The sequence below is a fragment of the Balaenoptera acutorostrata genome, chromosome 2 (genome assembly GCF_949987535.1).
Source record: "Balaenoptera acutorostrata chromosome 2, mBalAcu1.1, whole genome shotgun sequence".
Taxonomy (NCBI): Eukaryota; Metazoa; Chordata; class Mammalia; order Artiodactyla; family Balaenopteridae; genus Balaenoptera; species Balaenoptera acutorostrata.
Window position 1 is genome coordinate 133,881,614 of NC_080065.1, and position 26,592 is coordinate 133,908,205.

The 26,592-nt window shown below is 43.3% G+C and overlaps 1 protein-coding gene across 1 annotated transcript in view; it reads right to left on the bottom strand.

Moving 5' to 3' along the window:
- SH3TC2 (SH3 domain and tetratricopeptide repeats 2) overlaps positions 1–26,592 on the bottom strand; it is a 61,857-nt gene that overhangs the window by 26,236 nt on the left and 9,029 nt on the right. The window contains exons 2-9 of the mRNA XM_007188697.2: positions 18,706–18,801; positions 14,786–14,913; positions 11,516–11,621; positions 9,720–9,863; positions 8,456–8,657; positions 7,605–7,678; positions 5,235–5,430; positions 103–236 (exon numbers count right to left, since the gene is read on the bottom strand). Of these exons, the coding sequence (XP_007188759.2) occupies positions 103–236; positions 5,235–5,430; positions 7,605–7,678; positions 8,456–8,657; positions 9,720–9,863; positions 11,516–11,621; positions 14,786–14,913; positions 18,706–18,801 (1,080 nt within the window). The remainder of the gene's footprint in view (positions 1–102; positions 237–5,234; positions 5,431–7,604; positions 7,679–8,455; positions 8,658–9,719; positions 9,864–11,515; positions 11,622–14,785; positions 14,914–18,705; positions 18,802–26,592) is intronic.

Genomic DNA, 26,592 nt, shown 5'->3' on the forward strand with positions numbered 1-26,592 from the left:
TGCATAGGATTATACTTCAGAGATATTCTGTTTCTAGTTAGGAACACTCCCTTAATCTTGAGGAGCTTGGGCTTTCACAGGGTCTGAGGAGCGAACACTCACTAAGCCGGTAGACAGATGTTATGTCAGTCTGAGCAAGCGTGTGGAGGAAGCTGGCACACTCAGCTTTCCTGTCACTTCCCGGGACCCCCAGAGAGCATCTTTCCTCATCACTGAAAAAGGTGGAGTTCTTGCTCCTGTATTAAGGCAAAAGACATGGACACAGATCAGTGCAAGGTTCCAGACACGACCCCTTCTCTTTTCGCCCTAGGATGTAGTGAAAGACACAGAGAAGCCATCAACCCACGTGCCCAGAGCTGAACTCAGACTCCTCATCTCACTGTTGTATAATGTATTTATCTATACTGCCAAGGAAGAAGAGCTGGTAGCACCTCATCTGTGCAGAACTGACCTACGCCGTTGCTGAATTGATCAAAGTGGCAATGAAAACACCCCTCCTGTCAAAACTGCACCTCCCAAGAAAAACAAAGCCCCTTCCTTCGACTCCTACCCATTCTTTGAGACCACATGGTGACCACTTTTAAGGGAAGAAATAGGAACTGGATGCCCTAAATGTAAGAGTTGGAAAAGGACCATTAAAAGATGTTTCTTTGACAGGTTATTTCAAGAAAACACTCAGGACTAATGACACAATCTAGAGGAACAATGGAGAAAACTTGACTATGGTCAGAACGAACCTTTCACATTGGATGTTGACATCTGATTCCATGACACAGAACAGTGTTATGTAGCATTAAGATAGAGAAAGAAGGCTAAGGTGTGGGAAGGCGGTAGAAGGAGGGCCAGGGGGCTGGAAGAAATGATTATAGAGTTCTATATATTCACTCTATTGTATAAACTAATTGTTAAAACTAATTTGCTCACTAGAGGTCTGTCATAGAATCAAAGAATATGAAAATTAGAAGTGCCTTGGAAAGTATTCAGTCCAGTACCTATCTGGACAACACTTAATATCTCTTTCAGTTCTAAATAGTCTTCAAACTTCAGCATCCAGTTTTAAAACAAAAATAATTTAGAAGCCCAAGAGTTAATAACAGCTAACACTTGGGGGGGGGCTTATTATGAATCACACACTATTAACTCATTTAATCTATGCAGTTGCCCTCTGATACAGGTACTATTCTTATCCCCTTTTTACAGAGGAAAAGACTGAGGCACAGAAAAATAAAGTTGGTGGTTAGGGAGCCGTAGAGCAGGATGTAAGCAGGATGTAAGAAGAGGTTCTCTCTTTCAAGCAGGGTTAAGGGAGGGTCTGGGACGGAGTGCCGTGGTCTGCCACTTACCCATTGTCCCCACAGCTCAGATAAATGCAATTTGAAAGTCAGTGATGAGAAAACTAGCCATTAATGTGAACTGCTCAAGGTCACACCTCTAATTAGTGGCAGAACTGGCACTAAAGCTGTGTCCTGACATCTATGGCTCTTGACACCACACTTACTGAACCCCCATCTCTCTGGCTTGACCTCCAGATTCTCCCCAGCACTCTAAGAGCTTCCATCCTCAAAAGAGCATGTAATTGAATTCTACATCTAAACTCATTCGAGATAAAAAGAATATGATCCCAAATTTCTGTAGAACACTTGCATTTTACAAAGCATTCCTGAATTTACTATTTCATTTACTCTTCATAATAACCCTATGATGTAGGTATTTTTATCCATATTTATAGATGAAGATGCAGAAAGTAATTTAGTGACACGCTCAGAATTACACAGCTAGAAAGTGGTAAAGCTGACACTGAAGCTGAGGTCTTCTGCCTCTGTGTCCACTGCCTCATGGCTGATCTGCTAACGTCCTGAGTCCCAGATACTTAGAGTCTAAGAAGCTTGACAAATTACATTAGGGCTTTCCCAGCATGGAGACAGGCTTAGAAGGAGTGTGGCAGAGCTTCTAGAAATACGGCAGGCTGACGTGCTCCACACAGGGCTACTGAGAGTCTTCAAAGTCACTCTGGCCAAATACAAACACTTTGTCTATTCGGATAGAAGGTCTGCCTGAGGTTTAAGAATGGGTTTTCCAGCTGCTGTTGCTGTGAAATTAGGTAGCTGATGTTGAAATCTGGGCTGTAAAAAAGGAAACCCACAAAAATTTGCTTCTGCGGATAAGCAGGATCCCTTTCCCATGTGTCAGAGGCAAAGACTAAATCTGACTCAGAAAACAGCTTCTGAGAAATTTCATTCTCAGTACACTGCCAATTTGGTTAAATCAATAAATCAAAGAATACATGCATGCATACATATATACATTCATACATGCATACATAGGTAAAAACAGGGTACAAACACTTCAGGGAGTGATACACCAGCACAGGGAGGGAAGCTGGGGGAAGAGGATGGAGATTTCAGCAAATGCTAGACCGGCTTCAGAAACCTGACCCTAAATGAACACAGACTAAGAGTGACACCCAGTGGCCTGATCACAGGGACAGCACAGCACACAGGGATGGTTCCCAGGACTTCCACACCCTGGCTGCTGCTGGCAGGTTGTTTGTGGGGTTTTCCTCCAATTGCTGTGTTTCAGGGGTATCTGTAATCTAGAGAGTGATTTCTAGAGTGTGCAATGAGCCAGTTCTCCTCTTCTCTCCCTCTCCCACCCCTCTGTCTCCTGTCCACTTTCCCCTTCCCTACTGAATGTGCAATCTGTGGTGTATGGGGTCCCACAGGTGACCAGGTAGAGGCCAACAGGCAACTCTGTGCAAGTAAGGAGAAGGTTTCCTGCCACCACTTGGATACAGGGGATGATATTCTGCAGGGTGAGTGTGTCCTGTACAACTAAGCCAGCTAAAATGTGATGATCAGATTAATTTAGTAGTACTGGGTTATTGTCATTTGAGGCATGATATGAGGTACAGAAGTTCAATATAACTGATTAAACCTGACACCTGCCCCCAGTATCCTGTTAAAACTGCCTCTTAGAGATTACCACCCACAACAGTAACAGCACTAAGAGTTAGTGCATATTGATCACACACACACACACACACACACACACACACACACACACACACACACACACACACACACACACACACTGTGCCAGGCACCATTCTAAGTGTTCTACACGTATCAGCTCATTTCAACTCAAGACAATCTTACGGGCAAATACTAATACTGTCTGCATTTTACAGAAGAGAAAACTGAAGCTTAGAGAAACAAATTAACATATCCAAAGTCACCCAGCTGGCAAGCTAATGGAAACACACGATGTGCTCACATGGCCATAAATGCCTTCCAGGAAGTCTGGCTCTGGAATTCTTTATTACTGACCTATGCTTCCGCCCAATGACCAGTGACCTCCCCAGGGCTAGTGACTTCTCAATGGTCAATTTCAAGGGCCTTCCACAGTGTTAAGCATCCCCCACCTCCCACATGGCTGGTTCCTCCCGCTCAGCCATCCTTCTTTCTTCCTCTGATACATTCTTTCTTCCTCTGCTCTATAAATGGTTCTTCCCCACGGAGTCTTTTCTTTTTATTCTTCCTCCCTTTCACTAGGACCTCAGCTGCAGGACTCTGTTTTTGAAAAAGAACCCTAGATTTAACATCAGCAATCTGCGATTCCAGACCCAAGCCATGGTTCAGCTGTTTCACTCTTGGGGTCCTCACCTACTCCTGCAGTAAATTGAGGGGGTAGTTTTAGCAGTTCTCACCTGGGCTGCACACTAGCCCCATCTGGGGAGCTTTTACAACCATGGCTGCCCAGGCCCCACGCAGACCAATGAGAATGAACGGCTGGGGGCAGAACACAGGTATCCATATTTGTAAGCTCCCAGAATCTCTAAAGTCTGTTGACTGGTCCTAGCAGTGCCCTCTCCTCTCCATTCCCCTTGCCCCTTCCCAAATGCCCCTAACCTCAGCCTTCTCATTGGTCCCCTACCTCCAGGCTCTCCCCTGACCATGCACACCTCACCCAAAGTCAGGGTTGGCTTCCTAAACAGAAGTCCCAGTCACATCATGTCACCCTTGCTCAGATACATTCAGTGGCTCCTCATGCCCTGCCAGGTGAAGGACAGGCCCACGGCATAGGCGTTTCCCGTCTTTCACATCATGGCCCCGCTGAGCCTTTGCCACACTAGCACCCTCCTGGTGACCCACCCCCAACAACACGAATCGTTCCTCAACATCCCCCTTACTTTCCTACCTGTGACCTCCTTTCCCTATTGACGTCTGTTGAAATGTCTTACACCGTGCAAAGCTGAACTCACATGTTACCTTTTTGAGGAAAGTTCTCTTGACACCCTTTATCTCCTTCTAAACTCCCATCGCTCTCCATACCTCTCCAGGAGCATAGTGAGTGATCTTCCTCTTATAGAGGTACCTGGGTTCCCACATTTCTGTGTAGGGAAAATGACCTCTCGCCTCTCCCTAAAAAGGACAGGGCTCAGAGGGAGCTTCTGCCCTTGGTCCACTCTCCTTAGTGGCTCTTTCCACAAGGGAAGGAGTTCCAGTCGGAGTGTTCAGAGCCTTAGGCATTGCTTGGGCTGTGTTTTCCCCATGTGGAGGGCTACAGTGTCTCAAGGTTAGCCACCAACTCTGTGTTCCCTCTTGTACTTCCTGGGCCCAGGCTTTCTACTGCTTGGTATCCCCGTGCAGGATGCCCCCCCAGAGAGACCGGGCAGTACTCCAGCACTCCATGACAGGGTGGAGGGAGCAGGCTGGCCACCTGCTGCTGACTGGTCATGTGGTGGCTCTGCTCCTCAGAACCAGCCCTTCTGTACTTAAGGCAGGAAAGAGTAAAAGAGGCACTCCGCCATCCTGGCCAACACTGCCTTCCCATACATTAAGCTTTCAGCAGACAGACCTACGTGGGAGGGACTCTCCATTCACTAAGCTGGAGTCTATAGGTCCCTGTGTGTGTACTCCCGATGGGGCCCCTTGATTGGGTGGGAAGGGCTAAGAGCAGGCCCTGGGTTTGGGGGGTTGTGCTTCTCTCCTTGCACAGAGGAAGGCCTCAGTGACCATCTGCTGAAATGAACTGAACTGACTCCTTCCCTGATCACTCCTATTTTCTTTCCTATCACTCCTCATGTCGCCTTGATTGTCAGAATGTGCTCCTCTGCGTTCATGATACCAGGAAACCCTGAAGCTCATCTTCAAACCTGCTCAGAATGCGGCAGGACCACTGGGGAAGGTAGCCCTGCTCCAGCACATCCCAGAGGGTCTGTGTGTCATACTCACATTGGGGAATAAGAATCAGGATCTATGTTCCTGGTGGGGACAAAGCCCACTTCTCCTGAGAGCGCTGACTTCCCAATGAACCACTGAAGCCCAGGAATGACAAAGCCGATGATCTCAATGCTTTCTCCCTGGTGTAAATTCAGTTCATCCTTTTCTTCCCTCTCATATTCCTTCCAGGCCTTACATTTTCCTCTTCCTGTGGGAAAACAGCACACAGGTCAACCAAATAAGACAGGAACAGCTGAGCCTTCCACTAGCTTCCAATGTAATATGAAATGAAGAGTTCCCAGACTTTAGAACTTTAAGGACCAGTAAAATTTCTCCCCCACTCAAAAAAAGAAATTGGCAGGAATGATATAGGGTAACTGGCTTTTCATTTGGCCAAGCTAGGAAATTCAAAAAAGGAACTCCCATCTACTTTTACTACCATTTTATAAAAGAAATTTTAACAAACGTAGTAAATATAATCTCAGAATACTAGGTATACCTTAAAACAGAATAAAGGTAGCTTATGTCAAACTGAAAAGCTCACTATATTGCCTTACTTTGTCTGATTTGCCATTATCATGTAAACACTTTGTCATGGTTGGCACAGATCCACAGACCAGGGTGAGGACTACTATAGGATCTCTCCATTTCCTTCTGGCTCTTTTGGCCACTACGACCTTCAGTCTCCCCAACTGTAAAATGGGGATAATGAGAATACCTGTCTCTTACAAATATCAGGAAGAGTTAAAGAGATAAAGTGCACAATGCCTGGTACCTAGGCAACCCTCAATACATGTTAGCCTCATATCACTGGCGAACAGAAAACAGCTGGTTACCCAGAGGGTTCTGGCAGACTCCTCTTCTGACTATGGTCACTACCCAGCTTGATCAGCTGCCAAGCTAGGATCTAGTAATGATATATTTATGAGAATTGTACTCTCCAGTTTACAGAGTACACTTACGTCCCTTTTCTCAGATCTTTCTAGGAGCCCCAAAGGGTAAGTAGAGCAACTATCAGAACCTCCTTTTTGTAGATTAGAAGGTGGAAGCACAGAGAGGGTACGTGATTTGTCCAAGGAGTTTGTGTGTGAACTAGAACTTAAGTCTCTCCACTGCTGTTAACCCTTCTTTCCACTGATCCAGCTCTAGTTGAGGTAGCAGTCTTTATATGCCCCAGTTTCCATATTTGCTTTAGCTCCCCTGCTAAAGCTACTGGATTTTTTTTTCCTGACATTTTTGGTCAAGTTTCTGTTGATTGTGTCTTCAGACTCAGAAGTTCCCACTGCTTTGGTAGTTATCTACCATGTGTTAAATACTTACAATGTGAGAAAACTGTACTAAGTGATTTACAGATGTCATTTAGTTTAGTTTCTCATGACAACATTTAAAGTTGGTTTTACAGTAACATTTTACTAATGAGGAAGTTGTGGCATTGTGAGAGCACATCATGAAGTGGCCGAGGTCACACTGGTTTTAAGTTGTGGGGCTAGAATTTGAACCCAGAACAGGACTTCACAGCCCCATGTTCCTAACGACAAGGCCATACTGCCTCAGATAGCCAAAAGTCTTGTTTGTGGTTGATTATTAATTAGATCTAATGTCTGGGTCTCATAATTCCCACTGTTTCCTTTTTTTTAAAGTGGTACTTGGGCTTAGAACTTTAAAATTGCACTTTGTGCTAGGTGTGGGAAGGCAGCTCCAAGGATGAAGATGAAAGGAATGTATATTCTAGATACATAGAGAACATTAAATTTCCTTATCCAGCAGATACAAATATAGATATATGTGTATGTGTATATATTTATGTGTATGTGTATATATATACATACATACATACACATGTGTATAGAGATTACATAAAATGTATCCATGTATTTATACATATATATGTATGTATGTATTTCATCTATTCAACAAATATTTACTGAGCACCCACTATGTGCCAAGCATTCTTAATCTTCCTAAATTCAAGATTAACTTCACAAAACTCTGAAGGAAATTAGAAAATGTTTTGACTAGAGATTGAAAGCAGGCAGCCTGCAGGCCACATCTGGCCCACACAGGGCTTTTTTTTTCCCACATATCTTTAAATCCCTATGGTCCCTACCATTCCCTAACATCTTCCCTCCAGGCCCTCCACGCATCTGTGTGTTCTGCCTGTCCCTGGAGGTATTTATATCTACAGTACAGCCCTCATCTGAGACCTCTCATTTCACAGGCAAGGAAACCCATGGGAACAGATGGTATAACTGGCTTCCCCAAATTCAGTCAGCAGCAGAGGTGAGACAGGAATTCACATGCACTGACTCCAAATCTGCCGATAAAAGGAGGAGGCAGAGCAATATTATCTCCCTAATAATACTGCCTTCAACTCAGCCGTACCGATCTGATAGGAGCCTGTCCAATCCTTCTTCCTGGAAAGGCCACAGCTTCCTGGATAATTCTTTAGGAACCATCTGCCAATGGAAACATGGGGTTTGCAAACAGGGATTTCAAAAAATTTGAACAGTGAGCAGAATAATCCATTAAAATGATGCTGCTGATGATAAGTATTATTATGATTTTGGTTACTCTTATTATAATAGTGGCAAACATTGACTGAGAACTTACTTTTTATCAAGCACTGTGAAAAATAAAGAAGCTCAGCAGGCCTGGGATATTTTCTGGCTCAGCAATTAATTTGTCAGTTAAATATCTAACAAAGGATCCCATTCCATTCTCACTGTCAGATTCTCTGCCACACACAGAACCCACGGCCTGGAATCATGCTTACTGTCACTCTCTCTGTTTGAGTTTACAATATCTTCCAGCAAGGATTCTGGAACTTTAGTGTGAAAAACATCCCCTGATGTTTAAGGGGAGCTTATATAAAATGCAGATTTTTGGATCCAACCCCAAGAAAGTCTGAGGAGGGCCAGAGGGTATAAACTTCCAGTAAAATCCCCAGGCGACTCTGGTACAAATGGTCCCCAGTCCCCACAGTGAGAAACACTGCATTGGAGACCAGGCAGTGTATTTCTTCTTTGGTACAATGTCCATCTGAAATTTTGAGTTGTCTCCATTTCATCTAATTGTGCAAATCTTGACTTAAAAAAATAATAAAAGATAAAAAGCCACCCAGGTTTGTTCCCTCCCTGGCACCATGGATGTCCACATCTGCAAATGTGCCTACTCTGTTCTGCAGACCTCAGTGCGCTCTGAGACCCTCTCCCAGGAGGTGAGTGGCTACTCACTGGTGGAAAGGGAGAGGCAGGGGTTCCAAGGCTGACACCGGCACCAAGCCCCGCTGACCCGTCACCAAGGACACGCCTTCCCACTCAAACTCGCCTTCAGCTGTCTTCACCGAGATTAACTCATTCTTGCAAAGTGTCAAATACTCCCCTTCCTTCTCAGCTGGCTGAGCCATGGAGCATGTGGCTCTGCAGAAGAAGTGACCTGCAGAGAATGAGAAAAGCTCTTTCCAAGGAGCAGCAGGAGGTGAAAATGGAGTATCCCGCTATGTGTATTTCCATCAGAGCCCAAATACTTTTCTTTCTGAAAGTAAAGTACACAGTCCCGGGGGAGGTCCACAGTCCAAGAGGTCTTTGTGACCCCAGGAAAACTGGTACCAGGGAAAAAAGCCACTGAGAGGGAATTCACTTAAAATAGACACCAAAAATTCCAAATAATTCTCAAGAATGAGGCTTAATTGGGACTTCACCTTGAGAAAAAAATGAAACATGAGTTCATGAAAATATATTTAACAGGACTTCAGTTATAATTGCAACCTTATGCTTAATCTTAGGACCAAAAAAGAATAAATTAAGTTGATTTGGGTGAATATAATTTCTCCAACTAAATTTCACAGTCGTACAGTATGAAAGTTTTTCCTTCATATATGATTCGTGCAAAACAATCAGAAAGGGAATCATTCTGCAAAATATTCTATGCAAATCTGGCTCTTTCACTGTGTCTATGATGTCATCAGTCATTAACTGGTTGGTTGCAGCCTTGATTGGATCCTTCCTTGTAAACAGACTGGTGGGTGCTCCAAGCAGTTCCCCAGTATCACTTTCCTCGATCTCATGAAACCATGAAGGTTTTGTAAGATCTGCAATTTTATTTTACAATCAAATTATATCATATGTTTGGAATAGTGGTTCTCAATCTTGGATGCATATTAGAATAACCTGGGCAACTTTCAAAAAATACCAAAGCCTGACCCCCATCTCTAGAGATTAATTGGCCCCAGCTGAGCCCTGATATGGGCATCTTCTTAAAAATTCCCAGGCGGTTCTAACATCAGACAATCAGTGAGACTGGCCTACATAGCTGTTCATGTGATATTGATGTTAAACTGAGAGAGATGTTTGAAGTAATATTATAACAGGTGGGTTCATTTGTGAATATTTTCATGTTTGAATCGTTTTTGCCTCCCTTTGTATCCTAATTATTTCAAGGACTCTGATAACATATATCCAGATAAGACCCCCATCCCCAACCCTACACCATGCTCACCTTCCTGGATCAGAAGTCCCAGGTATATTGTTTCCAGGTGTTTATCATCTACTGACACGTGGATCTCTGTATCCTCCACCAGTCGGCAGTTGAGCCAGTACTTGTGGTCAAAGAGGAGATGCTCCAGACTCATGGATACATAGCCTAATAAGTCAAACCAACAAGATTCCTCTAGGGCATGATTTCTGCCATTAGCTGATCATTAGGGTGAGCAATTTCCCTCCTGAATTTCTCCCCCAGACCTCCATCCCTAATCTGACTCCACTTAACTGGAATTAGAAGAGCATAAGAGGGGTAGCTAGAAAATTTCTAAAATGAATTGATTCTTCTCAGCATCTGCTGGGAAGTACAAATCATTTTTAAATGATATTTATTTTCAACATATTATGGGTCTCCATAAATGCATAATGAGATTATCAAACCAAGTTACTTTTTTATAATACATCCATGGAGGAATCTCCAAGATTACAATGTTGACACTGGGAGTTCCTGGTTCCCCCTTGAAGTTCTCCCGACCAAATTCGAATTCTTGTACCCCTGATGATGCAGTGGCTGGGGAGGTTCTCCATGGCCCACAAATGAGTCAGGATTTACTTCAACATCCCTCGGACCCTGCCCCTCACCCCATGCCCAGTAAGATCTCACTTGTTAAAACCAGACTAAAAACTGTGCAAACAGCAAAACTGTAACAATTATGGATAGTATTTTACACATTCCTATAAATTTAAATTATTTGTATGAAAACGTTGCTTCTTTCTAGACTTCCTCACTTTCTTAAGATGCAGAACCTGTCTCTTTCCACTCTCCGTTGTGCTGATGTAGGCCCTGTGTATCTTCTATAATGGTGCTTCTCATACTTTAATGTGCACACAGATCACCTGGGGACCTTATTAAAATACAAATGCTGGCTCAGCAGGTCTAGGGTGCGGCCTAGGATTCCATTTTTCTAACAAAAGCCCCAAGTGACGCTGATGCTGCTGGTCCATGCAGCACACTTTGAATAACGAGGATCTCTAATGGTCACAGAAGGAGATGTGTTGAATGGAGAGCAGAAAAATCACCATGACTACAAGAGGAGAACTTATACCTTCTAGCCAAGAGCCATCTTGACCCTCCACCCCTACACAAAATCGCTTCCTGTGTAAGTCTGCATGGAGCCCAGCATTTTCTAAGAGATGTAGAACATGCGTCAATTCAAGGGGCCTCCTCTTGCTTTGCTTGGTTTTGCTTTGCAATTGTAACTTTCCTATCATGAGTTATTCTCCATGGAGAGGGTAGGTAAACTATTTCCCACCACATCGGTACTGGTGCTGTGCCCCAGTATCCTTCTTTACCTTCTAGAAAACCCTGCATCCTGAGGCCCTTTAGCAGGTAAGTCCCCCATATCTTTGTTTGACTTTTCCAAAAACATGGAACATGGATCTGGAACTTTTGAACAGCTACTTAGATCCTACTAGGAGCTGGTTTCTTTTCTTTTCTTTTTTTTTTTTTTTAACCATCAATTTCTAATCTAGCTCTACTTTGAATCTAGTAGATGATCAATAACTGTTTGCCAGTTTTAATTGATTATCTAATACTCTCTTCCTGAAACAAAGAAGTGCTGAATGTGACATTTTAGAGCAATATTTGCTTTAGATTTAGTTCCAGGCAGTTTGTGATATTTCAAAGGTTAACCATCCATGTTAGACTCTACTGCTTTTAATTATCAGAGCCAGACCAATTCCTTAATGTCAAGCTCTGCAAATTGGCTGAACTGAGAAGCAGGTGCTCCTTTACCTGCCTGCTCCACGTCATACCTAAGTTCAGGTAGGTGGAGAACTTCCAGATTTCCTCCATGGTCTTGAAGGTAATGAGGAACTGGGCTTTTTGGGACTGGATACACACCAACCTGGCTGAGAGGTCCTGAGTAAAAAGAACAGTGAGTCAGCCTGGGATGACAAAAGCATCCTGTGAACAAGCTCACGTATATACAACACGCTGTGTATGAACTTCTTTTTTTGAGATATAATTGACATATAACATTGTATTAATTTTTAGTGTATAACATAATGATTCAACATATGTATAAATTTTGACATGATGGCCACAATAAGTTTAGTTAACATCCACCACATCACATAATTACAGATTCTTTTTTTCTTGTGATGAGAACTTTTAAGATCTATTCTCTTAGCAACTTTCAAATATATAACATAGTATTGTTAACTACAGTCACCAGGCTGTATGTTACGTCCCCAGGACTTTTTTATCTTATAACTGGAAGTTTGTACCTTTTGACCACTTTCACCAATTTTGGCATAGATTTTTTACATCACCAAAAAAAAAAAGGAAATAACCTAAATGTTCATCAATAGGAGACTGGTTAAAATGAATTATGGTTCATCCATACAATGGAATATTATGATATTATGCATCCATAAAAAAGAATAAAGAAGCTCTTTGTGTATTGATACAGGCTCCAAATATATACTGCTGAATGAAACAACAGCAGAAACAAAAAGGAACCAGAGTATAGAACTGTGTGCAGAGAATGTTATCTTTTGTGTTAAAAAAAAAAAAAAAGTATGTGTGAGAGGGTGGAGACTAAATCACAGAAGGCACCTTGGAAGCAAATTTGATTGTGAATCTATGTTTAATAATTATTTTTACGAAGCTAGCAAACAGAAAAACCAAACGACACAAAAATAAAAAGTATCCATAATCCCTCCTCCTAGAGATCATCAATGTTAACAACTTTGTGTATTAACTTTGAATCTTTTTTCTGTACATGAGTTTCTATGTAACTATTTTTATATAAATAGAATCACATTACTAAGTTGTTTATCCCTAAACAATGTTTTGTGAACCATCTCCCATGTCATTAAATAATCTACATTATTTTTAATGGTTACATATGCTGTTGTCACATTAACATAATTAATTCTTAATGTTTTCTTATGGCTAGACATTTGAGTTGTTTTAATTTTTTAACATCCTAAACAGTACTGTGATAAACATCCCATATCTAAATCTTTGTATGCACCCTTGATTGTTTTGACACAAGTGATTCCAAGAAGTGTAATTGGGAATGCACATTTTCAATCCTAAAATGCAGGAGCCAAACTACCCTCCAGAAAGGTTGTACCAGTTTACACACTCACAAGCAGAGCAAGAAGAGACCTGTAACACCCACCCCCCACCCCCTTTTTATTAAATACCTGAATAAAAAGGCCTGAATCACTGCCTAGACTTGGTTTTCCCCTAAAATCTTTTCTGCTTGTCCAAGCATCTCGACTTGACTATAACAAGTGATGATCAGAATGTCCCTCTCCCTCCAGGCCGGTCCTACCACCAGTGATCAACCCCTGGATCCCTGTCCTGAGGGAACCCTGGAGAAAGAAGAAGAGGATAGAAGGATCCAAGGAAAAGCCCCTACTTCTGCAAAGTCAGAACTCTGGGGTTCTCCCATACCAGGCCCCAGGAGGCCCCGGATCCTTGGAGGATGTAGATGCTGGTAGTCAGGGAAGAGGGTCCTAAGTAAAAACTGATTTACAAGGAATTTACTACATGCCAGGCTCTTCAGCTAGAGTTTGATGAGCAATGCCTCATTTAACTTTTACAATAACCCTATGAAAGAGTGTAATTATAGGAGTTAACCCATTCTAAGATGCACTTTTATCACATTTCACCATTTCTGAAATAAAAGAAGAGGAAGTGTGGCATCATAAATAATTGGCAGCATTTATTTTCTTTCTTAAAATAGTGTGTTTATAATCAAATGGCACCTCACATTTAATAGAAAATGGCATTGTCCCTGTTTTATACTCAAGGATGCCAGGGTGCAGACAGGGTAAGTCAAGGGAGCTGTGACGCCCAAACTGGATCTCAGATCCAACTGACTCCAGGCCTCAGCTTTGGCCCACAAGCCTGTCCACTCAAGACTCAGCCCTGCAGGCCAGTTTGCACAACCAAACCCAGCTCTTGCCTGTGTCAAAAGCGACTCAAATTAAAAGAAACTCTATGGTGCCCGTTAGTAGCTAATGCCTCCAAGTTCCTGAATTCTGGAGATTTAAAAACAAAACGACTCTGCTATTTATAACATATCTACTATTTCTGGAGCACATCCCACCACCCAAGCACAACACCAAGCTCTCTACAGATACTATCTCATTTACTCCTCCCAACAAACCAAACACTATATTTTTTGTTACATGACAGATTAAGAGAGTATGTTTCTCTTTTTAATTTGTATCAATTCATACAGAAACTATAAAATAACTAGAACATACTAGTTTATTATGTAAAGCAATGTTCTCTCTCCCCCACCTCTAGTTGCAACAAATTTTAACCATTTCTGACTTTAGTTCTCCTAGTAAGTACCTCCTAAAGTATAAATAATTTAGTCATACCCTTCTTCCTTGGTTTAGCACTTGAAGATATTATCTACCTACTATGAAAGATGAGAAATTGGTTTATTTTATTGCCTTTTCCTCCTCTCATTCTAATATTTATAGCTATTAATTTTTGATTAGCAATTTTGGTACTTAAAAAAAGTACACTTACCAGTGGTTACCAGTGGCTGAGGAAAGGGGATAGAGGGGAGTTATTGTTTAGTGGGTACAGTGTTTTAGTTTGGTATGATGAGAAATTCTGGAATGGACAGTGGTGATGGTTACACAATAATGTGAATGCATTTAATATCACTGACTTGTTCAGTAAAAATTATTAAAACTGAAAATGTTATGTATATTTTATCACAATTTTAAAAAGTCAAATTCACCACATTTTTTAAAAAGTATACTTCATGAGGTAGGTATTATAACGATTCCCATTCTACAGAGGTTAAGTAACTTGCTGAAGGTCAAAAAAATTAAGAGTGGCAGATTTTAAATGAAGTCTTCTCTGACTCTGACTCCAAGGCTTGACCCATTCCTGCTGAGCAGAGAATGTGTACATTTTTGTTCATTCAGTCAGTCAGATGTTTTCTTGAGGGCCGACTTTGTTCCTAGCACTGTCCTAGGTGTTGGAGAGTCTGTTGTGGACAGACACAAGGTGGACACAAGGTTGCACTGCTCTGCGAAGCTCACCTTAAACAATGCACGCACCTCCTGGTCCTCATTCTCCAGCGCCCAGAGCCGCCTCCTGGCTGCTTCTTGCAAGGGGCCATTTACACACCTCCTGGAGCGGCTCTTCACACTGAAGGAGAGCGTCAGATCTTAAAGAGAACAGAGTGAGAAAAGATCAGGATGGAAATGCAGAAATAGGGAAGAAAGAATTAGATAACCCCCAAGGTCTCCCACACCCAACCCCTAAACTGATGTTCTCATCAGAGATTACAAGTGATCTTAACAATTCTCTGAGCACATTCTTTAAACTTTCCTCCCCCAGAAGAAAAAAATGCTGAGGCCCAGAATGTTATGGAATCACAGGAGTTGCTGCAGTTGGGTTGGTTATTTCTGTTTGTACAGAGTATATTCTGGCTCTGCCTGGCACTGAGGGAACAGTGCCACACAGAACCAGCTAGAACATATATTTCCTCCTGTGGATGATTCGTGAAAGTTTCCAAAGAATACTAATTTATCCATATTTATGGAAGTATATTTATATGTCAAATTTATCATATGTAATAGATATTATATACTACATGCATTATACATATACACATGCATTTCCTCTAACCTGCTTCTTTCTGATAATGGATTTGTTGTTTGTCAGGGTAAGCAGCTAATATATTAAAGTCTATCTTTAATATCTTCAAAATGCACATTCATTCAATACTGTGAACAGAGGCTGTTTTAGGTGCTGAGATACAGCAGGAAACAAAATAGACAAGGTCCTGTTCTCATGGAGCTTGTATTCTTGGCAAGTAACCAATTCCATGAACACAGTAATTGCAGATGGAGAAAAGTGCTATGAATAAAAAAAAAATGTTAATAGGGTAAAGAGACAGAGTGATGGAGCTGTTGGAGAGTGGATAGTGTTGCTGGGAAAGGCCACACTGAAGAGGTTCATCTTATAACTGCACTTTGCCATGTGTCTTCTTCAGACAATAAGTAGCAATCGCATGAATAATTATCAAACACAATGAACCTTCAAGGCAGCAACTAGATAAGCACAGAGGTCTGTCTTCTAGCCCTAACTTGCCAGGGCTTTTGCAAATTCCTGAGCACATCAGAGACGGCCCCTATCATGCTGGCCTGAGAACACAGGCAGCCTGCATTTCTGTCTTCCTGTCTTTAACCAAGAAGTCGTGGAAATGCTGTGGCTGCAGGCCAGCTCGGATACGACATGCCCAGCTGACCTGACATCGGTGAGAGCTTCGGGTGGATGTTTGTTCCACTCCATTCCTCCCTGGCCTGTGTTCTAATCTCATGCAAGCCCTCCATCTTCGGCAGTCCAGGTCCAACGTCCATCTGGTAGCCTCACTGACCACTGATCTCTAGGAGGAGGTAAAGCCCAGGCAGGAGGAGCCACACAGACCTGGACTCGAGGCTCGGCTCTGCCTTTGTTAACTGCACCACCCTCAGCAGTTAATTACCTCTCTATGCTTGACTTTTCTAATTAGTAAGATGGCTTTTAGAGTACTATCCCACAGGGTTTTTAAGAGGCTTACTAAATGAGATTATGTGCATAAAGCATTTTGTTCAGTGCTGGGTGCATACTAAATGTTCAATACACACACGAGCATTAGCTTTTGCCCCTTGCAACCCCCCACCCCAGTGCTCCAGCAGTTACTGCCAGCGGCCCCCATCTTGTTACAATGTAATTTACCTTGACACTAATTGATTCTGTGATTTCTGTTCACCAAACCTCCTGTCCTTTCAAAGCCTGATCTCAACTCCCCTCCAGAATCTGCCCTGGAAAAGCTCCTGATAAGTGACAGCCCCTTCAATGTGACTCTCCTTGCCACGTACTTGAATCCATGGTTATGGAACTCAAAAGACCTGGATTTAAATAAGCAAACTACTTGTGGATCTCAACCAGTGAGAGCTGATACTCAGAGCAGCATCTCTGGGCCACTGTGTGATCCTACAGTGCCCTCTTTGGACAGGGAAATAAATCAAGTTCACTCTAGTCTTAGTATGAAGTGCATTTTGTCATTTTTTTAATCCTTCTGAAAACTGGTGGTTTAGTCATGATAATGTAACTGATTGATTCTGTCTGGGACTCTTTCTCATAAAGAAGAGGTTGGCAGTTGGAGTTGAGTCTCCCCTTCTCACACTATGACCTTCCTGGAAACAGCATCATGGCAGGAAATGCTGAAAGACGGACAAGTTCAGGTTCAGGTGGTTAAGTTTCGCCTACACGTACCCTTTGTTCACTTGCCTTCATGCACTGATAAGACAAAATGCTGACTCCACTGTGTTCATGAGACAACAGATGGTGAGTGATTCAGCTTTTTCAGGGATGGCCCAAGCTGACAGACAGATAAGCAGACTGATGCAACACCAAAAAACAGAGGGCAAGGTTTTTCTCATTGTCAACCAAGAAGTCTGACAGAATTTGAAATTGGGAAAAGAAAGAATCTTGCATGACATTACACTGTTTACATAGTGTATATCCTTCAACACATTGATAATGCAAATCTTTTTTCACAAATCTCGATTTTGTATGCTGGATAAAAGTACATGTTTGGGAGGCAACGAAACACCCTGGTTACAAACAAGGACCAGGGATTGAATGCCTTTCTCATCACGTATTAACTGTGCAGCACTAGGGAAGTCACCTCCCTCTCTGAGTCCCTGTTTGCCGCCTTTGAAATGCGGAGTGTGGTGCCACCTTCTAGAGGTGAGCATGTGAGGATGAGAAGTAGATGCAGGGATGACTTAGCACGTGCTTGGCATGTGATTTGCCCTCAAAAGTGGTCCCTGTTACTGGATAACAGAAACTGTATCTTCTACAGGTTTATCCTCAGAGTTTCCAGCACAAGGTTCAGCCCAGGTGTAGCTCTATCTCTGAGGATGGTTCTCTCTTTGCCAGCTTCGCTGAAGTCTCTTAAGGGGAACACTGTGAAAGATATGTATTGAGAAAAAGAATTTTTCCACTTTAATTTCAAAATCTTTTTCTCCTTCTGAAAGATTCAGACAGACATCCTTCTGCTCAGACAATCTCATCCCACATACTCAACCCTTTATTCACTTATTTATTTAACCAACTCTGTATAAGGTACTGTTTTTGGTAGTATACAGAATACAAACATGACCTCCATGGACCTATTCAATTATTCATGTATTTATTTACCAAACATTTTCTGAGCACCAATTATGTACAAAAAACTCTTTTAGGTACTATGTAGCATACTTAATAATTCAAAAAATTACCCCTGCCCTTCAGCACCTTAAAAGCTATTTGATGGGGCTTCCCTGGTGGCGCAGTGGTTGAGAATCTGCCTGCTAATGCAGGGGACACGGGTTCGAGCCCTGGTCTGGGAAGATCCCACATGCCACGGAGCAGCTGGGCCCGTGAGCCACAACTACTGAGCCTGCGCATCTGGAGCCTGTGCCCCGCAACGGGAGGGGCCGCGATAGTGAAAGGCCCGCGCACCGCGATGAAGAGCGGTCCCCGCACCGCGATGAAGAGTGGCCCCCACTTGCCGTAACCAGAGAAAGCCCTCGCACGAACCGAAGACCCAACACAGCCAAAAATAAATAAATAAATAAATAAAGTAGCTATAAAAAAAATTAAAAAAAAAAAAAGCTATTTGATGATATACTTTATTTAATACAGCAAATATGTATGGAGCTCCTGATATGTGCCAGATTGTGAAGAACTCTGAGTGTTAGCTTGAGACGGCTTAGCTTAATCTTACAGGCAATAGAGAGCATTGGAAGATTTGTGAGCAAGTGAATATCATAGTCAAGGTCATGCTTACAAAGACGTATTTGATGGTGGTGCCTAGAAAGGATCAGAGGGAGGGAGTTTGCAGATGGGACTGATAAGGGGATTACTGTAATATTCTACATGGAAAATATTTTTTAAATAGGTTTTGTCTTTGGGGTTTAGATACCTGGAGTCATATTCTGTGGTAGGAAACATTTTTCCTTGTTTTCAGATGAGGATATCTCACTGGATATGGTTGGATCCTTGGAAGAAGTTCCTTTACCTGGAGGAGATCAAATGAAAGATCATTTGAGAGAATATAAGAAAGCTATAAGCAAGGATTGCAAGTTTTTATCAAGTGATCATTTTTTTCTCCAGGGCTGGTGGCCTAGAAGAACTCTAATTGTTATCACCATTGCCTAATAATTATTTAGTATTCAACTAAAGCATACTATCTCAATCCTACAGCAGCCTGGGTGTCCCCACTTTATTTAAAAAAAAAAATTTCCCACCTACAGCTCAGACTGAGTCCCATGGCCTAGTATACTGAAGGTGTTCAATATATGCTGAGCCTACAAGGTCATTATAGATCTGACTACAGCAAGATGGATAACGGAAGTGCTGGAGCAGAGCAAGTGAGAATAGTATCATAAGGGAGGTGGCTGGGGTATGGTTGTAATGGCCCTGAAATGTATGATTGTCCCCAGACTGCCCTTCTGTCTGCCCACTATACAGAGTCCTGTATGGGACTTCTTTCCTCCCCAGCTCTCTAAAGTGTTCCTGTCTTTGCAGCTGTAAAATTGGAGTGAAAAGGAGAGGAAAGAAAATCATAGCATAGACTAGGGTTAAGGAGGAGGCTATTTTGATGGCATGGGGTTGAAAAGAGAAAAAAGAGTACAGCTATAAAGCACAAGGCAGCAGGTAAAAATGAACAGAAGGGAAATTCACAAGTATTGGTATGGGATGTGGGCCTCCTTCATGGTATCCTCAAAATACAAGAGAACTCAAGTCCTTAACACATTACTGTTGGTTACTCTGTTCTTTTGAACATGACACTGCTCAAGGACTCCACCATGGGGTCAGAAGATTATAAGCATTACCTGATACTGGAAATAGGGATTAGGAATCTTGGCTCAACCACCATTTGTCAGTCATTCATCTAACCATCCAGCTTCTTCAATTGTAAAATGTTGGTGGATCAAACTCAAGCAGACCTACCACGTTTGCATTCTGGACCTGTGTTTCTGTTGAGGCAGCCCAAGAGTGATAACAGATGAAGTAATCACACTCCATCCAATCACTGCTGGTTAATGCTGACCCCAAATCCTCAAATTGCTGCCAGAAGTCTTTGCCTTCTTCTGTGCCTATACAGTGGGACTTTGAGACCCAAGCTGAGGATCTTCCATGTCTTCATAGCAGGAACAGTTAGCACTTTTTTGGGTAATGAACAGGGAATGAAATGGATTTTGGCTTGAATGGGCTGAAGGACAGGCCCATTAGCTCACAGCTCTTCATCTAGCAAATCTTGTTAGGGGTCAGTGCTGAAAGTTAGGCAGCTTAGCTAGAAAGCTGGCAGCAATGAGGCACAGTCTACCAGGATCATTTTGTCGTTCTGCCTCCAGGAACCAGAAGTAACTACAGCAAAAAGGCTCTGGCTTGGGAATCATGAGATATGAGTTTGCACAAATCAGATTCTCCGATAACATTAGTTAGGTAACATTGGTCAAGATATTTCATCCGTCCATTTTTTGAGATTTCACATTTCCCAGTCATAAGTGAGGGCTTGATGTAAATTAGTGTTTCTCAACCCTGGCTGCCTATTCAAATCCCCCAGGATGCTTTTTAAAAATATCAGTGCCTAGGCCTCATCTCCAGAAATGCTGATTTACATCGTTCATAGTGCTGCCCAGTCATGGGTATTTTTCTTTTTTTCTTCCCCCCTCCCCTGAAGAGCGGCGCGTGGCCTCACGGCGGGGCCAGCCCACCACTCACCGGAAGGCGAGGGGTTCTGCCCACACACACTGCGGGGGCTACTGCGCACTTTGAAGGAGCGGCGGCAGGGAGGTCCGGCGCCCCAACGCTCCCTCTCGGATCGCTAGAGAAGGCTTTCCCACCCAGGGCGCGTCGTCCCCCAGTCCCCCACCCATCGTCTCCCTATCAGGCCCACGGACGCACTTCGGGAGATGCCAGTTCTCTGCTGCGGGGGTGGGGGGGGGCTCTTCCCGGCCGGTCACGATAGCTCACACTCCCGCGTGCAACCCCGGCGAAGAGGGAACACACGGCCAAGTCAGTCCCCCTGCACATATAAGGATGACCCCCACAAGGCACCTGCCCCTACGAGGGACACCGGCGTGCCTCCCTTATCACCTGGACTCCCCGAGAGAGCTGCTCACCAGACTCACCGCCAGAGGGGGGACCCGAGGGGCTCACTGAGAACCGGAAGTGACGCCACCTGAGGGACGCCTGGAGCCAGCCAGGGGCACCGCAGGGAGTAGGCGGGACGCTCACGCACCGACGGGGGGCGCGTGGTGAGCTCTGGGACGCCTCGCGAGACCCTGCGAGAAGGAGAGGCTAGAGTGTCGGCTGCGTAAGTGGGCGCGGTCCGCCTGGCGCCCGCCATGAGGCATGGGGCAGGAGACCGAGGTCCAGCGGGGTTCCGCACCACTGCCTTAAAAAAGAGCGGTCCTGTTCGCCATGAACGTCCGTCCCTCGTCAGGCGCGACTTGGGCCCGGCCGGGAAGAGCTAGACAACACCACATCGATACAGGTATTTTTCTTAAGTTCCCCAAATGATTCTGATTTGAGCCGGTATTAAGAACCATACATCTGGTGGGATGAATTGGGAGATTGGGATTGACATGTATACACTGATGTGTATACAATGGATGACTAATCAGAACCTGCTGTATAAAAAAATAAAATTAAATGAAAAAAATTTTTTAAAAAAAGAACCATACAGCTACATAAAGTTTTCACACTTTAATGAGTGTATGAATCACCTGGGGCTATTGATAAATTGCAGATTCTGCCTCAGTAGATGGAAGCCTGAGGTTCTTCATTTCTAATGTGCTCCCAGGTGACCATCCTGCTGGTCCCAGGAGCATACTTGGAGTGGCAGCCTGCTTCCTTACACTAGGACAGAGTTTGAAAACTGGTATACCAGAGGCCACAGGCCACAGAAAACCCACAGACATTTTTCTTTTTTCTTTTCTTTTTTTCCCCCTGCACAGTGAATTTTTTTTTTAAACAGGAGAAAAACATAGAGATTTTTTTTTTTTTAGAGATTTTATTTAACATATGTTTTATATAATGTGAAAGTCCACATGAGGAAATGAAGATCTAAAGAAGGGGGAAAACCTAAAGGATTTTATACTAGGTTGAAGAAACACAAGCAATTGAGGAAAAGTAACTAAAATATTGGGAGAGGCTAAAGGAATTTAAGAATTATTTTAACAAGCTGTTGGGGTTTTTTTTTGTTTTTTTTAAACATCTTTATTGGAGTATAATTGCTTTACAATGGTGTGTTAGTTTCTGCTACCGCACAGTGAATTTTTAAGGTTTAAATTGCTCTACATCATTTAGAAATCAGGATGTTTTCCATAACCCAGATGCTTGGCTTTGCTTTGAAAACTGGAAAAACTATAGTCTGGGACCCTCATGCTTATCTGGCAACAGTCAGCTGGGACTGAGTGCTCGCTGCCACCACTGTGGGGCATTTGTCCTCTGGCTATCACGGTCCCCAAACTGCCAGCTCACGTATTTACACCCAGCCCTGGCAAACTCTGTGAGTCTGTCCCTGTTGTAAGGCTCCATGAGAAGAGACAATGGCCTGAGGACCATGAGGGCCTGTGGCATGAGCCTACCTTGAAGAAGGAAGTTCATGATGGTGACCCTGGTTTGGGGGAGAGGGTAGGGCGCACAGCTCTTAAAGGACACGTGAGGTTTAGAGCAGAAAATTGCAGTTTTGCAGAATGTGATTTGTGGATAGTCTGCATCAGAATTATTTAGTTGCTTGTTTTTTAAAAGATACCTGTACCAAAAAAAACTTGGAGTAAAAGAAGAGTATTTGCATGACTTGGGGTAGCCAGCAATTTCCTAAATAGAATGGAAAAAGTACTACCCACAAAAGAAATAGTGGATAGATTGGAATACGGTAAATGCCCTACATATGAATCTTCAAGTTGTGAACTTTCAAACATGCGAACGTGCCCAGGGAAAGTACAAACAGAGACAAGAGGAAAAAGAAGTAACTGAAGAACCAAAGAGTTTCACAATGCAGGAAATGGCAAGGGGCTTTTCTTTATTTGAGGAGGCACTGTTAGTTTTTGAGGCACAGGACCCGAACGTAGAACAGTACACGAAGGTTGCAGCAGCTGTTTAGAATGCAATCCAGTGGTACTGTGTCATCTAGGATGAGAAAAGAGGAGCTACTACCCAGACATCACTGGATCATTTTTTCAAGAGGGTAGACAGAATTGAATCCAGCAAGGAACCAGAAGCTGTGCCATCAATGTCAGGTGTGAGTGAAATTGCAGCTTGCCTTCTGTCTCCTATTGCTGACGATCCTTCAGCTCTACCACCTCCCACCTCCTCCCTCTCCTCCAGTCAGTAACTCTTCTTGCCTGTTCACTCGATGCCAGCCCCTGTATGCCAGCTGTTGTACTGTACTACTGTACTTTTCAAGGTACTGTACTGTAAGATTAAAAATGGTTTCTTTATTTTTTGTGTTTGTTTTTTATGTATTATTTTTGTGAAAAGTATTATTAACCTATAACAGTACAGTACTATATAGCTGATTGTGTTAGCTGGGTACCTAGGCTAACTTTGTTGGACTTACGAACAAATTAGACTTACAAAATTGCTTTCAGGACAGAACTCATTCGTACGTAGGGGACTTACTGTACATTAAAAGCAAATCTTCTGTTAGTCAAAAGATGTAATTAAGAGAGCGAAAAAGGAGACAGAATAGAAGAAACTATAGACAATATGTGTATTCATCAGAGAATTTAAATCCAGAATATATAAAGAATGCTAAAAATATTTAAGAAATAGATGGGTAACCCACTAGAAAAATGGGCAAAAGCCTTGAATAGGCATTTCACCAAAGATAATATCCAAACAGCCAGTAGATTTATGAAAATTTTCTCAAGTTCATCAGGGAAATGAAAATTAAAACCACAGTGGAACACCTCTACACAGATTGGCAAAAATGAAAAGAACAGGTAAAGCCAAGTGTTTGTAAGGATACACAGCAACCAGAACTCTCATATACTGCAAGTGTGAGAATAAATTTTGAAAATTTTCACTTTGGAAAACTGTTTGACAGTATCACTTCAAGCTGAACATATGCATAGGTACATATGCATAAGATTCAGCAGTTCCACTCCACTATTATCCCAAATAATACATACATGTGGTCACAAGAATATATCTACTAAAATACTCAGAGCAGTTGTAATTCATAACAGCCCAAACCTGGCAACGACTCAAATGTCCATCTACACTAGAATGGATAAATAAATGATGACATATACAATTAAATACAATATACCAATGAGAAGTAATGAATTACAGCCACAGGAAGCAGCATAGTTGGATATATTCACCTTGTGAAAATTCACCAGCTGTGTACATATAATTTCATGTACAATTCTGTATGAATGATAAATTTCAATAAAAAGATGAATTTTAAAATATTCCTGGAGCCTTCTCACTTACTCCCCTGAGAATATCTAGGGGTAGAGTCTGGAGACATGTATTTTCACCTAGCACTTTGAGGATTTCTGATGTTCTCTATAGTGTGAGAATCTCTAGAGTAGAAAGAGCTAATTCACCAACTGTTCTGGGACCCATGAGCCAGAAGACACCTTCTTGAGAAACAGTGAAGAATCTGGAAAATCAGAGGGAGCTCTATAATGTGAAGAACAGTTAATAGTTGCACAGGGATTTACAGTTTACAGAGCTCTTTTAAACATGGAATTATATTTCAGCATGAAAGATTTGAAGACTTGAGCTGGGCCTTGAAAAAGAACCAGAGACCACAACACGGAACTATCATATCAGGGAGTGGCCAAGATGGTGGAGTAGGAAGACCCTGAGCTCACCTCCTCTCACAGGCACACCAAAATTACAACTATTTACAGAGCAACTGTTGATGAGAAAGACCAGAAGACTAGCAAAAAATATCTTCTACAACTAAAGATATAAAGAAGAAACAAGACACAGTAAGACAGGTAGGAGGAGCAGAGGCATGGTCTCGTCAAGTTCCATACCCCAAGGTGGGCAACCCACAAACAGGAGGATAATTACAATTGCAGAGGTTCTCCGCAAGGAGTAAGGGGTCCAAGCTCACACTGGACTCCCCAGCCCAGGGGTCCTGCACCAGAAAGCAAACCCCCAGAACATTTGGCTTTGAAGGCCAGTGGGGCTTATTTTCAGGAGTCCCAGAGGTCTGAAGGAAATAGAGACTCCACTCTTAAAGGGCACACACAAAACCTCACATTCTCTGGGACCCAGGAAAGAGGCTACCGCTTGGAAGGAGCCTGAATCAGACCTACCTGATTATCTTGGAGAGCCTCCCGGAGAGGTAGGAGGCAACTGGAACTCACCATGGGGACATGGACAATGGGGACAGCCATTTTTGGGATCTTGTTCTATCATGAGGACACTGGTACTGGCAAGCACCATTTTGGAATTTCCCTCTAGCTTATTAGTGCTGGACCTGGCCCCACCAGCAGCCTGTCAGTACCAGTACTGTGATGTCTCAGGCCATGCAACAGGCCAGGCAAGGACACAGCCCCACCCATTGGCAGGCTGGTGGCCGTAAGACCCCTTGAGCTCATAGCCACCCCAGGACCTGGCCCTGTCTACCACAGGGCTGACTCCAGCTGCAGGATCCCCAGGCCCTGCAGCCAGAGACCCCAGGACCCAGCTCTGCCCACCAGTGGTCCAGCACTAGCCCCAGTACCCAGCCTTACCAACCCATGGGCAAGTACCAGCCCTGGGATCCCCTGGGCTCCGACCATACCCACCATCTGGCAGACATCAACCACAGCACCACTATAGCCCTGCAGCCTGCCATGTCAGGACCCAGCCCACGCACTAGCAGTTCAGCACCAGGCCCAGGACCCCATGGGACCCAGCCTTGCCCACCAGAAAGTCAGCACCAGCACTGGGACCCTCCAGGCCATGGTCCCACCATCTAGCAGGCTGACACCAGCTCTGAAATACCTTGGGCCCCTCAGCCAGCCATCAGAGGACCGAGCCCTTCTCACCAGTGGGCCAACACTAGCTTAGGGACACCCCAGATCCTGCAGTCAGCAATGTAAGGAACCAACCCTGCTCAACAGCAGGCTAACAATAGATCCAAGACCCCTGACCCTGCAATCACCCACCCAGAACCCAGCTCCACCCACCAGCACTAGTCCCAGCACCACTGGTGCTCCACAGCCAGCTGCCTCAGATTACCCAGCTGTGCCTACCAGTGACCTGGCAACCAACCAGACTGGGGCCAGCCATACCTACCAGACTACCCCAGTAGTCACCCTGCCACAACAGAAGAACCCATGCAACCCACATAGGGGGCACCCCTAGATCATATAGCTCTGGTGACCAGAGAGGAGTGCACTGCTGGGACACATAGGACATCTCCTACAGAAGGCCACTACTCCAAGGTTGGGAAATGTAGTTAACCTATCAAATGCATAGAATTTCTTTTAAAAAAGCAAATTGGGCAAAATGAGGCAACAGAAGAATATATTCCAAATGAAGGAACAAGATAAAACCCCAGAAGAAGAACTAAGTGAAGTGGAGATAAGCAATCTACTAATAAAGAGTTCAAGGTAAGGATCATAAAGATGTTCAAGAACTCAGGAGAAAATTGGATGAACAGAGTGAGAAGTTAGAAGTTTTTAACAAAGGGTTAGAAAATATAAAGAACCAAACAGAGATGAAGAATACAATAACTGATAGAAAAAATACACTAGAAGGAATCAACAGTGGATTATATGACATAGAGGAAGAGATCAGTGAGCTGGAAGGCAGAGTAGTGGAAATCACTCAAGCTGAAAACAAA